At 39.4% G+C, this 17,077-nt stretch overlaps 1 protein-coding gene across 1 annotated transcript in view; it reads right to left on the bottom strand.

Annotated features, from left to right (window-relative positions):
- Positions 1-17,077, bottom strand: part of Morc4 (MORC family CW-type zinc finger 4) — a 52,993-nt gene that overhangs the window by 4,699 nt on the left and 31,217 nt on the right. Inside the window, exons 11-14 of the mRNA XM_048337003.1 lie at positions 14,662-14,790; positions 13,293-13,361; positions 12,793-12,844; positions 11,272-11,447 (exon numbers count right to left, since the gene is read on the bottom strand). Of these exons, the coding sequence (XP_048192960.1) occupies positions 11,272-11,447; positions 12,793-12,844; positions 13,293-13,361; positions 14,662-14,790 (426 nt within the window). The remainder of the gene's footprint in view (positions 1-11,271; positions 11,448-12,792; positions 12,845-13,292; positions 13,362-14,661; positions 14,791-17,077) is intronic.

Here is a 17,077-nt window from a genome sequence, read left to right as displayed (position 1 = left end):
TGTCATCTCTCTGGATAAACCAACCCAAACATCTCAAGATCAATACTAACTTTCACACTTTCAATGAGAAAGAATCAATCATATCTCCTGGTAATTTCTGAAAACACCTGTAAGACCACTCACATCTCAGCTGTTCATATTCTTCAGAAATAAAACTGGCCTGCTACCTCACCAGATTTTTTTGTCAGCCTTAGAGGAACAGTGAGGGGATTTAGGGACAACATAAGAACAAATGGCTGGACACCAGTGGTTCATGCCTGTAATCCTAGCTACTAAGGAGGCTGAGATCTGAGAATAATGTTTAGAAGTCAGCCGGGGCAGGAAAGTCCAGGAAACTCTCTCCAACTTAACCATCACAAATCTGGAAAAGGAGCTGTGGCTCCAAATGGTAGAGTGCTAGCTTTGAGCAAAAAAATCTCAGGGATAGTGCCAGGCCCTGAGTCTAAGCCCTAGGACCAGTGTGCGCATATGTGTGCGCACACACACACACACACACACACACACACACACACACACACACACACACACACACACACACACACACACCCCACAAATGTATCAATCTCCAAACACGTGAAAGGAGCTGGCTCTACAGATGGCTCATTTAGCTATGCTACTGAGGAAAAGAATTAAACAGTTGGCAGGAATGAAGGAAATTGTGTGTGTGCATATAATATAGTATCAACAAAGTTTTATGAAAGGCAATTATAGTAATATGATTTGCCTTATCTTCATTTTCCCAACTCTCAAGGGTTCTGTCCTTAAATGTCTTATTTTCTGGACTAAATTTCTTCTTTTTGGCAATCCCATACAACTTTTTGGCTATCATCTCTGAGCAAAAACATTCTCACAAACCCTGACATCTAGTACTAAATTTGCAAGTGCCTATCACACATTTCTGCCTGGAGGTCCCACTGTGATCTCAAACTTAGTATGTGTAAAAAGTGACTTTTTGTTTGTACCTTCAGCCCTGTTTCTTTTGTGTTTCTTAGTCATGTTACCACCACCAAACTATTTTTTCTAGTTTTATACAGTGATTTACACTATCAATCAACACTGTAATTCAAGCTATTGTGACAGCTTCCCTCTGATCTCTGCTCTCCCCTCTAGATCATCTGCTGCATAATTAATCTTCCTACAGTAAAACTGGATATTATACTATTCCTTATTCAAAACCTTTATTTATTGTTCACCATGACGTGAAAGCTCAGATATATTAGTGCTTATTTTTATTACTTCTCCCAATAAGTAAAAGTAAATGGCATTAGGTATTATCATCTTAATTGTTTTGGAAAGATGATCAGAAAGAAGGCTAGTTAGTAAGCAGCATAGTTGAGAGGCAATCTGGTCCTAACTTTATCTCCCATTACTCACATCACAAACACTAGCCAAACTGAACTCCCCATGTCTTTCTGGGCTGCTCCTCTTGAAAGAATGAATTTCTCTTAACACAGCATGAACACAGTCAGAAAATGCTACTTCTGAACTCCTGTATCACTTGTTAGAACATTTTAGAACATGTATCTTGCCCACCAGTTGTGTATATGTTGTTTTCTTCTTGTGGTACTGGGGATAGAACTCAGGACCTTATATGTGCTAGGCAAGTGCTCTACCACTAAGGCACTTTCCCAGTCCTGTGTGTATGTGTTTATGTATGTGAATTCTAGGTTATTTTACTAAAATATAAAAGTATATGCTCCTTGAGGAGCTTAATTAACTGCTAGATGCAAATAAGGCAACAAAACTGTCACTAGTAGCAATCAAAAAGAGTTATGTACATGAGAGATAAATAAGTAGATTTTACGCATTGAATCTATTTATCTCTAGAAAGTCTGGTCCTTCACTCTAGGAATATATTCTCATACCTGTATTCACTGACTTAGTAAAGATTAATTAATTAGGAGTTTTTGGTGTTTGTGTGTATTTATGATGGTCCTGGGGCTTGAACTTAAGGGCTGGGTACTGTCCTGGAGCTTTTGTGTTCAAGGCTAACACTCTACCACTTGAGCCACAGCTCCACTTTCCACTTTTTTGGAAAAGTTAATTGGAGATAAGAGTCTCATGGACTTTCCTACCTTGGCTGGCTTTGAACTGCGATCATCTCATTATGGGTTTTATATCCTAGGAAGTTGGCTCCAACTACAAAGTTTCCCTTTTTCTTCTCTTTTTGGGGGGCCATATTACTTGTACTTCACCATAGTAACTTTATAGGTATTTCTGAGTTATTTTCTTTTTAACTATTTTTTTAACCAAAAGACATGTCCCATGTTTTTACATCATCAAAGTGCTCTCTGAGAGGTTTATATATCAAATATGTAACCAGTTTAGTATTTCACTAACCAGCAAAGAGAATACTATATCCAAAATGAGTACAGACTGTTCATGGATCTACTCATGTTCCCTCTTATGATAGGGGCCAGGGATGTGGCATAGTGGCAGAGTGCTTGCCTAGCATGTATGAAGCCCTGGGTTCAATTCCTCAGTACCACATAAACAGAAAAGGCCGTACGTAGCACTGTGGCTCGGATGGTAGAGTGCTCACCTTGAGCAAGCTCAGCAACAGTGGCTAGGCCCTGAGTTCAAGGCCCAAGACTGGCAAAAAGAAAGAAAGAAAAAGACACTATGATAGGATAAAGTAAGGACCAAGGCAAAGCACATGTCTAGCAAGTGCAACATCTTGGGTTCAATCCCCAGTACCAAAACTGGAAAGACAAAGTACAGTTTAAAAAAAGTAAGGAACAAAAACCATGTCTCCATTACAGTGCATGTGTACTCTTTCCAGACAATCTATTTATAAATATCATTAATGAAAAGTAAATGTTGTGAATTATCCCATTTAAATATGAAACTCACCAGCTTTAGTATACTGAAGAGTAAACCGGGGCTGGGAATATGGCCTAGTGGCAAGAGTGCTTGCCTCATATATATGAAAGCCCTAGGTTCGATTCCCCAGCACCACATATATAGAAAACGGCCAGAGTGGCACTGTGGCTCAAGTGGCAGAGTGCTAGCCTTGAGCAAAGAGAAGCCAGGGACAGTGCTCAGGCCCTGAGTCCAAGGCCCAGGACTGGCAAAAAAAAGTTAACCATTACCACAATCTAAGCTTATACATCATCCCAAGATAAACCCCTACCCAATTAGCAGTCACCCTCTATACCACACCATCTCTAGGCAACCATTAAGACAGTTTTTCTAGCTAGAATACAGAAACCAATTCTATGTATAAACTAATTCTATTTATTTCATAAAACATGTAGACTTTCTAGGTTATATTTGAAGTGGGTGTCTCAAAATTAATATTGGCCAGGTTAATGGGCTCAGGTGATTCTCCCATGATGTGTTGGAATAGCTGGGATTAACAAGCAAGGCATTTTTGCTGTTCTTTTGGAAATGGTTTTCACTTAGCATACTTATTTTCAAAGTTTACCTATTAGGGAGCATGTATTAGCAATTCCTTGTTGCTATGGTATTGGTATGGTTTGAGTATGTCCCCAAAGCTGTGTTCTTCAGATCTCAACCTCCTATTAGCTAGGATTACAGGTGTGGCTGTAATTACAGGTGTGCCTGCCTATTTTCTTCTTCTGTAATCCTAACTTGAAAAATATTAAGACAATCTTAATAGAAGTGGGTCAAGGGGGCTGGGAATGTGGCCTAGTGGCAAGAGTGCTTGGCTCCTATACATGAAGCCCTAGGTTCTATTCCTCAGCACCACATATATAGAAAATGGCCAGAAGTGGCGCTGTGGCTCAAGCTGGCAGAGTGCTAGCCTTGAGTAAAAGAAGCCAGGGACAGTGCTCAAGCCATGAGTTCAAACCCCAGGACTGGCAAAAAAAAGTGGGTCAAATGAGAGTTATATACTGAAAACTACATATTCCTCCACCCTCCATTACCTCCTACACCCCATGTAATGGAATTCAAGAATGCTTTAACAGCTGGGAATGTGGCCTAGTGGCAAGAGTGCTTGCCTCCTATACATGAAGCCCTGGGTTCGATTCCCCAGCACCACATATATAGAAAAAGCTGGAAGTGGCGCTGTGGCTCAAGTGGCAGAGTGCTAGCCTTGAGCAAAAGGAAGCCAGGGACAGTGCTCAGGCCCTGAGTCCAAGGCCCAGGACTGGCAAAAAAAGAAAAGAAAGAAAAAAGAAAAAGAAAGAAAGAATGCTTTAACATTTCCAGGTAAGGCCACCCCACTTCTCTCCTGACCTTGCTGACTACAGGAATGGAAGACCATTTGGACAGTAAGGAATACAGCTCTGAAGAATAATACCAGAACACCAAGGGATCAAGGCTACCCTCTCAGCCTAAAGTCATACCCTAGAATGTACACACAGAAGTCTGTGCTCTCAGGCCTCTTTTTGCCCTCTGGTGGTACTGGGGTTTTGAACTCAGGGCACTGTTCTCACTAGGCAGATGCTGAACCATGCCTACTAGTCCTTTTCTGGGCTTTTCTATAAAAGTTATTCCTCTCTGCCCCCCGAGGATTGTACTTCTTTCTTAGACAATAGCTTACATAGTCCTCTAATAAACCTTTATTTCTTTTTTGTTCAAGACCCTGCTTTCAGGGGCTGGGAATATGGCCTAGTGGCAAGCGCGCTTGCCTTGTATACATGAAGCCCTGGGTTTGATTCCCCAGTACCACATATATAGAAAACAGCCAGAAGGGGCGCTGTGCTGTGGCTCAAGTGGTAGAGTGCTAGCCTTGAGCAAAGAGAAGCCAGGGACAGCGCTCAGGCCCTGAGCTCAAGGCCCAGGACTGGCAAAAAAAAAAAAAAAAAAAGACCCTGCTTTCATTTTCTATAACTTTGTAATGAGTCCAGTGAGGAAGATTTCCCTGCCAGTCACTTCGCATGTGATTCCTTGTACCACCTCAGGACTTTGCAAGCATATCATGGTGCTGTGATGTTAAGGCTCCAGAACTAAACTAAGTAAATGTATTCCTAATAGAATTACCCAGTCTCAAATATTTCATTATAGTGACTATAAAAATTTCTTTATATGGTTGAACAATATTCCATTGTATACCTATACAATATATATCCATAAAATATTCCATATTTTGTATTTAATCATTTAACCAATCAATAGACATTTAGATTGCTTCTACTTTTTGATTACTATAACAAATGCTGCTAAGAATGATTTTATATAATTTTTGTATACTTACATATTTTTAGTTTTCTTGGGTATATACTTCAAAGTGGAATGACTAGGTCATATGTTAACTCTATTTTTAACATTTTGTTGAAATTACAGCCTCATCTAAAGCAGTGACAACCTTTTGCATTTTTACCATCAAATATAAGAGGCAATCAATTTTGCCACATCCTTGCCAAAACTTGGTATCATTTTTTTATTATAGCCATCCTAGAGGGTGTGAAATGCAAAGTAATTGTGGTTATGATTGTCATGATGGCTAGTGATGCTGAGCATGTTTTTCAGTCATCTGGCCTATCTCTTTTGCTCATTTTTAATTGAGCTGTTTTTCTTTTTATTGGCAAATTGTAGTAGCTTTTTATATATTCTAGATTATTCTCCTTTATCATGTATAATATTCCCTATGTAGGTCTCACAGTCTCTGTTCTTTCATTTTTCTTTTCAACACAGAATCTTGCCATAGTCCAGGCTGGCCTCAAATTTGCAGTCTAACCCCGCCTGACTTTCCTATCACTATTTTTCCCCCTTCAATTCTGGGATTTAAAATCAGGATTTCATGCTTGCTAGCCAGGCATCCTATTAGCCTCCAGCCCCTTTGCGGTTTATTTGTGCCCACAGAGCATTTCCTCCTTATGCTTCCATCTGTAGCTCAGATGACAAGCACACACTACCATGCGCAGCTTCTTTTGCACTAAGATGAGGTCTCAGGAACTTTTTGCCCAGGCTTACCTGAAGCCATTATTTTCTTCCAATCTTTACTTTGAAAATACCTAGGATTACAGGTTTGAGCCACTGGCACCCAAACTCCTGTCACTTTCCTAGTAATATCCTTTTCAGCTGAAAGGTTTTTCTTTTTTGTAAAATCAAAATGTAGGCAAGTTTAACTATTTTTCATTGTTCCTTGGGGGGCTGGGGATATGGCCTAGTGGCAAGAGTGCTTGCCCCGTATACGTGAGGTCCTGGGTTCAATTCCCCAGCACCACATATATAGAAAATGGCCAGAAGTGGCGCTGTGGCTCAAGTGGCAGAGTGCTAGCCTTGAGCAAAAAGAAGCCAGGGACAGTGCTCAGGCCCTGAGTCCAAGCCCCAGGACTGGCAACAAAAACAAAACAAATAAACTCATTGTTCCTTGGGCTTTTGGTGTCTTATCTAGAAACTATAGCCTAAATTTAAGGTCATATTTACTGCCATACTTTCTTCTAAGAGTTTTATAGTTTTAGCTCCTACATTTAGATCTGTGAGCCAGTTTGAGGTAGGAATCCAATTTCATTTGCTTGCATTAATATACTACCTGTCAGTCTGGGATATGGCCTAGTGATAGAATGTTTGCCTCACATGGGCTGGGGATATGGCCTAGTGGCAAGAGTGCTTGCTTTGTATACATGAAGCCCTGGGTTCAATTCCCCAGCACCACATATACAGAAAACAGGCAGAAGTGGCACTGTGGCTCAAGTGGCAGAGTGCTAGCCTTGAGCAAAAAAGAAGCCAGGAACAGTGCTCAAGCCCTGAGTCCAAGCCCCAGGACTGGCAAAAGAAAAAAAAGAATGTTTGCCTCACATACATGAAGCTCTGAGTTTGATTCCTCAGCACCACATATATAATAAAAAACCAGAAGTGGCGCTGTGGTTCAAGTGGTAGAGTGTTAGCTTTGAGCAAAAAGAAGCAAGGGATCATGCTCAGGCCCTGAGTTCAAGCCCCAGGACAGGGGTGGGGGACAGAAAGATACTGCCTGTTCCATCCTTATCTTCCCCCCTTTGAACTAGCTTGGCACCTTTTCTAAAAATCTAGTGACCACAAAAGGGTATATTTCCAGGATGTTTCAATGAAGTATGTGTCTAACTTTACACTGGTATCATTTTTTTTATTACTAAGTTTCCCCCTCCCCTTACCCCTGCTGGCATTGGGGAATGAACTCATAGCATCATGTTCTTCATTGACTTTGTCACCTCAAAGCTGGTACTCTACTACTTTAGTCATAGCTATATTTCTGGATTTTTGGTGGTTAATTGGAGATAAGAGTCTCAGACTTTTCTGCTCAGGCTGGCTTCAAACCTCGATCTTCTAAAATCTCATCCTCCTGAGTAGCTAAGAGTACAGGTATAATTTACTAGCTCCTGGCTTTTTTTCCTCTTTTCTCTTTTTTATTAGTGAACATTAGTAGTACAAAAGAGGCTTGTGATATTTCCATATATGTATATAATATACTCTTTGATCAAAGTTACTCCTCTACTCTTTCTTTTCCCTCTTGTTTAAAAATTTTAAAGGATCATTATCCTATTATCACAAGTGCATATGAAGTCCTTCACCTTATTCACCCTCCTGAATCTATTCTTTTTTTTCAAATTTTTATTATCAAACGGATGTAGAGAGGTTACAGATTCATTCGTTAGGCATTAGATACATTACTTGTGCTGTCTGTTACCTGGTCCCTCATACCCCCCCTTTCCCTTTCCCCCCATGAGGTGTTTAGTTCACTTACACCAAACAGTTTTACAAGTATTGCTTTTGTAGTTGTTTGTCTTTTTTACCCTGTGTCTCTAGATTTTGGTATTCCCTTTCAATTTCCTATTTCTAATACCAGTATACATGGTTTCCAATATACTCAGATAAGATTACAGAGATAGTGTAGGTACAACCACAGGCAGGTGATACAAGAACATCATCAATAATAGAAGCTACAGATACACATGGGACGTTGAAAGTAGTTACAACGTGATATAACAATCGTTTCCATAACATGGAGCTCATTTCACTTAGCATCATCTTTTGTGTTCATAAGGGTATAGCTATTCGGCTCTTGTGATCCTCTGCTGTGACTAGCCTAAACCTGTGCTAGTTATTTCCTATGAGGGAGACCGTAGAGTCCGTGTTTCTTTGGGTCTGGCTCACTTCACTTAGTATAATTTTTTCCAAGTCCTTCCATTTCCTACAAATGGGGCAATGTCATTCTTTCTGATGGAGGCATAAAATTCCATTGTGTATATGTACCACATTTTCCTGATCCATTCGTCTACTGAGGGGCATCTGGGTTGGTTCCAGATTCTAGCTATGACAAATTGTGCTGCGATGAACATTGTTGTGCTGGTGGCTTTAAGCTAAGACAAGAAAGATAGCCTCTTTAACAAATGGTGCTGGCAAAACTGGTTCAACACATGCAACAAACTAAAACTAGATCCTTATATATCACCCTGCACCAAAATCAATTCCAAATGGATTAAATACCTCAAAATCAAAACAGACACCCTGAAAACACTAAGGAAGGAGTAGGAGAAACACTTGGGCTCCTTGGCGCAGGACGGAACTTCCTTAACAAAGACCCAAAAAGGCTAGAAATCAAAGAAAGGTTGGACAAATGGGACTGCATCAAACTGCAGAGCTTCTGCACGGCAAAGGACATAGCTCGCAAGATAAACAGAAAGCCCACAGACTGGGAGAAGATCTTTACCGGCCATTCAACGGACAAAGACCTCATATCTAAAATATATGCAGAACTAAAAAAATTACCTTCCTCCAAAACAAAACTGCCAAGAACCAATAGCCCCCTCATCAAGTGGGCTAAAGACTTACAAAGAGACTTCTCTGATGAGGAAATGAGAATGGCCAAGAGACATATGAAAAAGTGCTCTACATCACTTGTCATAAAAGAAATGCAAATCAAAACAACATTGAGATTCCATCTCACCCCAGTAAGAATGTCATATATCAAGAAAACCAACCATAACAATTGTTGGAGGGGATGTGGCCAAAAGAGAACCCTACTTCATTGTTGGTGGGAATGTAAACTGGTTCAGCCACTCTGGCAAGCAGTATGGAGATTCCTCAGTAGGCTAAACACAGAACTCCCCTATGACCCAGCAGCCCCACTCTTGGGTGTCTATCCTCAATCTATTCTTGATTACAGGTCTGCTCCTCCTCTGTTTAAACTTGTGAACTCATAAACTTATCTCCATGAGCCTTTTGAGAACCTGCTAACTTAGCTCACCTCAACTTCTTAAAATGCTCTTGGACATAGTTAAGAGTTACTTTATCTAATTAATGAGTTGAAGTACTTGACTCAAGGACTCATTAGTTTTAGATTTGATAACAAAGGAACATTTTATAATTCATGACTAAGCCTGTTATTCCAGTCATACACACACACACACACACACACACACACACACACACACACACACAGAGATTTGAACTCAGGGCCATGAGCTTGCTCACTTTCCTGACAATCTACCATTTAAGCCACCATTTTGCTGGTTATTTTGAAGTTGGAGTCTCCTCAGCTTTTCTCCTCAGGATGGCTTTAAAATGTGATCCAACAGATCAGCCTACTAAGTAGCTGGGATTACAAGTGTGAGCCACTGATACCCAGTTAAAATGATACAATTATTATCACTTAGTGACCTTTCCTAATATAGTATAAGCAGTATCAGGTATCATGTATCTTTTTCTCTTGAAAGAATCTTATTTTCAATAAAATAAAATTACAGCCTGGGAATATAGCACAGTGGTTGTTTGCCTAGTGTGTACAAGGATGTGTACTCAATCCCCAACACCAGAGAAAGGGGACAAGAAATTAAACTTACATGAAAATGGTCAAAGTGCTTGACCTATCCTCTACCTAGGTCTAAATCTCACTCTGGATATAATATTCCTAGACTCATACAAACACTCCAATAAACCTGACGAAGTATGCCACCCAATGGATGTACTATAGTACTACACTCAAAAAATACAATGTATTATTTATTATATAATTTATAACATACTTATAATTTATGTATAATTTACACCCTTTATACAAATTTCAATCATAAATTTCTCCTTCAATATGACTCAACCATTACTTATGAATACTTACTACATTCTAGATGCTTTCAGTAAGATTGCCATTTAACTCTATAAATGTTTAATTCATTTCTCCAGGCACCAGAGGCTCATACCTGCAATACTAGCTACTCAGGGTGCTGACATCTGGAGGAACACAGTTGTAGGCTAGCCTCCCAGCAGCAAAATCTGAGAGAACCCATTTTCAAAATAACCAGAAAAAGCCAAGCTGGAGGTATGTAAGTTGTAGAAATCCAGCCTACCAGTCACAGACCCTGGGTTCAAACTCTAGCAGTGTCAAACCCAAGAGTTTCATTAGCTTTATTCCTAAAAGCTTACTTCCTCTTAAGACTATGCACTCAATTTCAGAGGGTCTTGAGGTTTCTCCATTATTTACCTGGCTTAATTGTGGAAGACTCACTGAGCAGAGGACTTTCAAACCTGTACAACTGTGTACCTATATAAGAGTCTAGAAAGATATTAAGAAACCAACAGGTAAAGAACCAGTAACACTTACCTAACATTTACCAGAATTCATTTACCCTACAGCATCGTCTAATATACGTTCAAGAAGACATTCAAACGGAAAGGGAGCACTAAAAAGTTCAGTATATAAAGGTCATACTATTAACAAGTATAAAAGTTTCTACTATTACAGAGCAACTGCCAGGGTGAGAAGAACAGCAGAGGAGAAAGCAAGGAGTCATGAAATGCAGTACTGAATCCATTCTCATGGCAGTGTGAGTACAGTTCTATCTTTCAGAATTTGAGACACTCCTGGTATTTAAGAAAATGAATACTTATGCTTTGCTCTTATGAGGACCAACAAAATAACATCAGTGAGGTGCTTGAAGATGAACAAATATAAAGCCCAAGACTAAATCTTTACTAATATACAACAATGAATGATAACACGTAATACACAAATTTCTATTAGTTATTTTTATACATGACCAACGTGTGCTAGGTCTTATGAATCCTCTAAAGACTCAAGGATGGGAACAGTGTTTATCTATATTACCTTATTTATATAGCACTGTAGTTTTTGTTAAGAGTTACCATGTCGGTTACTTCACTTGTACAATTCCCAACATAACCTAAATACCTAATACTTAAAATAACCTCAGCAAAGAATCAATTCATGCAACACACTGTTGTAGCAACACAAAACTATGCCTGTCTTTGTGAATGCCATGATGGTTCAGGACAAACAAACATAAAACAGATCAAAAATTACTCTACAGGAAAATAAGACACTTGCAGCTTCCTACCGACAATAGATAAATGCTTATTAGTCACCTGGGAAAATGAAAAACGCTTGGTTCCAGAGGTTTAAGTTGAAGAGAAGATAATCTGCTTTGATCTTCAGCAGGTAAAAGCAGGCGAGGGCTATCCATTCTCTCAAATCCAAATGTTTTGGCATTAAATCCAGCCATATCTTGAACAGGAGGAATCTTTGGTGGGTTACTGAATACCTAGCAATTAAAGAAAGAATTCATAAAAATCCCAAAATCAAACACAAAGTTTTAAGGACGAGTCAATCCTTCTGATGCTGGGAAAGAATGCTTGGCCAAATAAAAACAAACTGTTCCCTACAGAAACAAACAGTACACAGCAATGTACACTAGAACACTGAACTCAGGCACGTTCAGTCATTAACCTTACCAGCTAGACACTCACAGAGCTCCCTCAACTCACGTACTGGCTCCTAGAACTATCCCACTCACAACGTAAACCCAGGCCCCCAATCGCTGTTTCCCTGTGGTGACCCAGTTGAAGGCTGGGTTTTCATTCTTCTGAGGTCTGTGATGAAAGTAGGGGTGAAGAGAAAAAGCGTTGCAGCAAGTGTCTGTGCTGGTTTGGGAGAAATGCATGCCGGAGTATGTTTTCATAGTACACTCACAGAGACATGCAGCTGGGACCTTGTGGAAGAGCCAGCTTATAAAGAGTATGAATGATTCAGGTAAAGGAAAATATGGCGGAGGTAAACTGAATGAGGACAGGGCAGTAGGGAAGCTCCCAATCTCTCCCATCAAGTATTAAGCCAAAACATTAGTATATGAAACATGATGCTCATATGCTTGGGTTTGAGCAGGCCATCAGAAGCATTAGTATCAAACTGCTTCTCTCCTCATCAGTCTGACCTACCCTCAAGGAGAGGATGGAAAGTAAATATAACATGCAACTAGCAGAACTTTGGGAAGTAGGGAAAGCATGCAGAAAGGCAAGGTTGGGTAGGGAAGATATATGGGTGCTATGGTGGCTGTCAGGAAAGGAGTGTCTCTGAAAGGACGGCCAACCTTACTGCACCCTTCAGCGTCCGGAGCTGGGCAACCATGTCCGAGAGACAGTGCTCCTGAAAATTCAAAACAGCAGAGTCTTTACAAAGCCAGCCAGCATGAAAGCAGGGATAGAGGTGAGGACACAAAGAACCCTTCTTCCCAGGAGAAAAAGAGGAAAAATTCATCTCTGAATCCTGAAAGAAAGAAGACAGGAAAACCAGACACTCGAGAGGAGCAGCCTGTGTGAGGATGGAACACAGCCTGGACTATTCTGTGACACTTGAATGTGACATTCACACTGCCCAGAGTCAGTCCTAAATCCAAATCTGGGAACCAAATCATGTGACTCCTCTGTTTTAGGTGATCTGACCATCAGTAACAACAGATTAACACAAAACCCAAGGATTCAAAACACCATGAAAAGAAATCTTTATCAAGATTTCTATGCAGCTTTCAAGACTGCTGCCTCCTTCAACCTTTGCCCTCTGTTGGGGCAATTTTTATGTAAGAACAGAAAAGGAGAAAACCTTTCTCTCACCTGTTGGTGTACATTTTCCACAGGTTTCTTCTTCTTCTCAATAGTTTGAGCTCTAGAAGATAAAAGTGCTATTTAGATTCCAGAAGTGGCAGCAGGAGGATAATGAGGAGGATAGGTCACAATGAGCTGCATAGTAAAAAAAAAAAATCTGTCCCCTCAAAAAAGTTCTGTTTAGTTCATTCATAAAACATCTGTTTAAAATGGAATTTCGGTGATAGATTTAGGATAATGTTCATTCCAAATTAGAAATAATGTGAGCCTTGCTGAGTAACTAAGATTTTCTTCCTGACTTATGCTAGAATTTTCAAATTCTATATGGGGCGGGGAGAAGGAGGAAACAACTGGAAACATTCAGGATATCAGGAGATGATTAGAAATAAACAGGAATAAAGAATTGGCAGAGCACAGAGCTGAAGAAGGAAACTATTGAGAAAGCTTCTTCTGAAAAGGTCAGATTCATCTACTCTATGATGAAGCCCACGGGGTCACATATACTCAACTGTTGGTTTGCTTTGCTCAGGTACAGGTCTTCATCAATGAGTTCTTGTTCTTCTGGAACAGAGCATCTCCTGCAATACAGAGAACAAATTGATTTCTTAAAAGCAAAATGTGTTTTTCAGTTTATCCTTTACTTTTCTTACAACTACGATAGGGCAGTCTCATCCTTAGCACCACAGAGTTCATAGTTCATGTCCCACTCACAGGACAAAGTTTTGCTGTACCTAAGAGCATAAGGAAGAAAAGTGAGAATTTTAGGAGTAAAAACTCAAAGTATTGGTATTATATTCAATGGTTAAAAAGTGAACCTATAAAATAAACAAAAATTAGTAACAATCAGAAACTAAGCCCATTTTATAAGAGAGTAAAGATTAGAACTAATGCCTGGAAGGTAATCTCTTAGACCAAGTAAGTGGAAACAAAGAATTGAAAAATGAAACAAGCACCAAGTCTCCTACTCCATTCATACAGTTGCTATTCACTTTGCATGGCAAGGTACCTAGGAACATCTGAAGACTAGAGGAAATGCCTACACGTTATAGACCTAGACTTCACTTACTTATTTAATATTTAATATTTTTCATCTTAAACATTTTACCTAAATAGCATATTCTGTTGTAGTACCTTTTTATTTTTATGGTACTAGGTTTGAACTCAGGGCCTCATGTTTGCTTGACTGGCATGCTCAGCCGATGCTCTATCACTTAAGTCATTCCTCCAGCCCAGCTTTTTGCTACTTAGTTTGGAAATGGAGTCTCACCAACTTTTCTCTTTTTTAAGGTCCAAGACTGGAACTCCAACTCAGTACCTGACACTTTCACTCACTGGCTAGTGCTCTACCAACTGAGCCATGCCTCCAGTCCCAAAAGGGTTGGTTGTTTCTTTTCGTTTCTTTCTCACAGACTTTTTTCTGTTCAGGCTGTCTCTGAATTGTCATCATCCAGATTTCAGTATCCAAGTAGCTATGATTACAGGTGTGGCCCATCAGTGCCTGGCAGATGAACCTTTCTTCTATCAGCATTTATCCTACAAAAATTGAGCATTTATGACTGCCAATTCAGAAAAAAATATTGTTAAAATCAGCGTCCAGACAATTTAGAGGTTGGATGGTACAAGGAACACATGGCATATGAAAGACAAACATGTAGATAGATAGTACTGAATGGATAATAGGCACTATGAACATTGATTCCATATAGGAGGCACATAAAAAGTGATCAACACAACCTGCAATGTAAAGATCTTATTCTGAAACTTGAAATCCCTTGAAGAACCTGAGTATATATAGAAATGCCTGGCGGAAAACTGTAGATTTGAGAGTATTTTCATATATATGGACAAATGAAAAGTTACTGAAACCTACAACTTTACCTGTAGTTTGGATGAGGATTATAGTAACAAAACCATCGTATGGGTAATGTAGAGGGATCAACCTTGCCAGGAAGCTTCCTCCATTTAAGACATTCATCACATTGTACCCACGTCTGGTCAGGAATCTTCCTGAATGAGGGAAAATAGAAGGATGATGGTGTCCATCCTAGCTCTGTGCTTTGTGGAACACAAGAAATAAATATACATCCACGAGTGAAAAACCAAACAAACTAGTTTCAAATAGAAAATGTGTGAAAACATCATAGTTTATGTCTAAAATGCTTGTATTTTGAATTTCATAGATAAAATGATAGAGCGAGCTGGACACTGGTGGCTCACAACCATAGCTACTCACGAGACTAAGATCTGAGGATTTGGGTTCAAAGCCAGCATGGGCAGAAAAACCAGAGAGAGAAGGGAGGAGGAAGGGAGGGAGAGAAAAGAAAGGACAAAAAGAAGAGAGAGAGAGGAGATAGGGGAGGAAAGAGAGGAGGGAGGGAAAGAGATTCTATCTCCAATTAGCTAGCAAAATGCCATATTAGAGGCAAGAATCAAATGGTAAAGCATCAGCTGTGAAGGGGCCAAAATGATGGAACTATACCAGATATGAAGAAGAAAAAAATACCAAGTATAATATTGGCAGGCAACCATTATTTATGGAGGACAATAATACATACCTTGAAAACTTTTGTCCTAAGCAAATAATACCATGGTTTTAACTTTATATTAACTTGGTAAAGTCAAAATTTTACTCAGTTATTCTTTAGAAGTATATAAACATTTGTTTAAATTTCCTAACTAAAAGTAATGGCTCTTAACTAGAAATGCCAAATCCCTATCAACAATATAATGTTACATTACAAAATCTTCCAGAGTCTGACTCTTAAAATGTACACTCATTCCCATTTATCCCCAGGAGTATAAGCCTGTCATCTACACCTTCAAGTGAATTTGCTTCTCTGTGAATGGGTGGCCCATATTTGGTAAAGGTCAATAGCTAGGTTGTGAAAGGTAGGTTAGACAGAGGAGAGCAAAAGCTAGAAAAAAAGACGGGAAAGGCTGAGAGAGGGATACCTTGGGCCCATTTCAGCACTAGATTTTGTGTCTATTGCATTTACGCTGCTTTTATATAATCTCATTTATGGAAAACTGGAAAAAACACAAAGATATAAAGAAAATCGAAGGCATTCAAAATTTTACCACTCAAATACAATGTCCTCTTTTAAAAATTGCTTTAGCAAAAAAGCACTTCATACATGACTTCAGACCTAGAGCTTCCTCTTAGACTTGCAGCCTTTCAGATCTATGCTCAGGCCTGACCTCTGCTGTCTATATACTCCCACACAGCCATTGTTTTCTTCAGAGCCAGAGGTTGCAAGTAACAGCTTCAGTAGTAAAAGAGCAGAGAGGAAAGGTCATAGTTTTGGTCTTCATGCTCATGCATAGAAGCTTGTCTTCCAGAAAGATGCTAATATTATTCTCTCAAGGAAAAGCACAACTCTCCACTTTAGATTCTACGCAGACCATAATATGGCCTTCAATACAGGAAGACAAAAGAGGTTTTAAAGTAATGCTTGCAGTAAAAAAAAAAAAAGGTGTTAAAGGAACTGTACTATATTCTCCTCCCTGTACCCCACCAGAGGAATGGAGGTTTAGGGGTCAGAATGCCTATATTGGAACCTTAGGTAGACCACATTTCATCTGCCTATAGACAAATAGTATTATTTGTGTATCTCAGGGTTAGAGTGATTATTCAACAAATTATCATATGTAAAGAATTAAAAACTACTTGGCATAAGTACTCAAGAATAATTACTGAAAGCAAAATTGTTACCTCTAGCATATACAGTCTAGCAGTATATGAACATGTGTGACTGCATTAATCATTACTAACTTGAAAGGCAAGCAAAGTATCCTGCCTTCATTTCAATTTTTGAAAACCCATAGAGGATAGACATGAGCTGAGATCTATAGAATAAGGTAGAAATACATATACAGCCATCATTTTGCATTTGAAACAAAAGTTTACCTTATAAATTTGTTATATAGATGCCTCCCCCACAACAAGTGAAGACATTGTAATCTCTCATACTGTAATTTTATCTTGATGGTGGTATAGCTAGCTCTGTGTGTGTGTGTGTGTGTGTGTGTGTGTGTGTGCACGCGTGCACTGTTACTCAGTCTACCCTTTGCGCTATCTCCCTTCCTAACCCACTAGACCATTTATCTATTTTTGTGTTTAGTTCAGGGCCAACAATATTCAGTAGTAATAAAGAAAAGGAAAGCTTTTCCTTTGTGTCCAAGACCAGGACTCAAACTTGCTGACGCTTTTTCCTCTCATTGGCTGGCATTCTACCACCTGAGAAGGAAAGTTTATTAAGATATTTGACAGTTGCTCTATGCCAGGCACTGTGCT

This window comes from Perognathus longimembris, chromosome 28 (assembly GCF_023159225.1).
Source record: "Perognathus longimembris pacificus isolate PPM17 chromosome 28, ASM2315922v1, whole genome shotgun sequence".
In the NCBI taxonomy this organism is placed as follows: Eukaryota; Metazoa; Chordata; class Mammalia; order Rodentia; family Heteromyidae; genus Perognathus; species Perognathus longimembris.
This window is presented reverse-complemented; position numbering and strand designations above follow the sequence as displayed.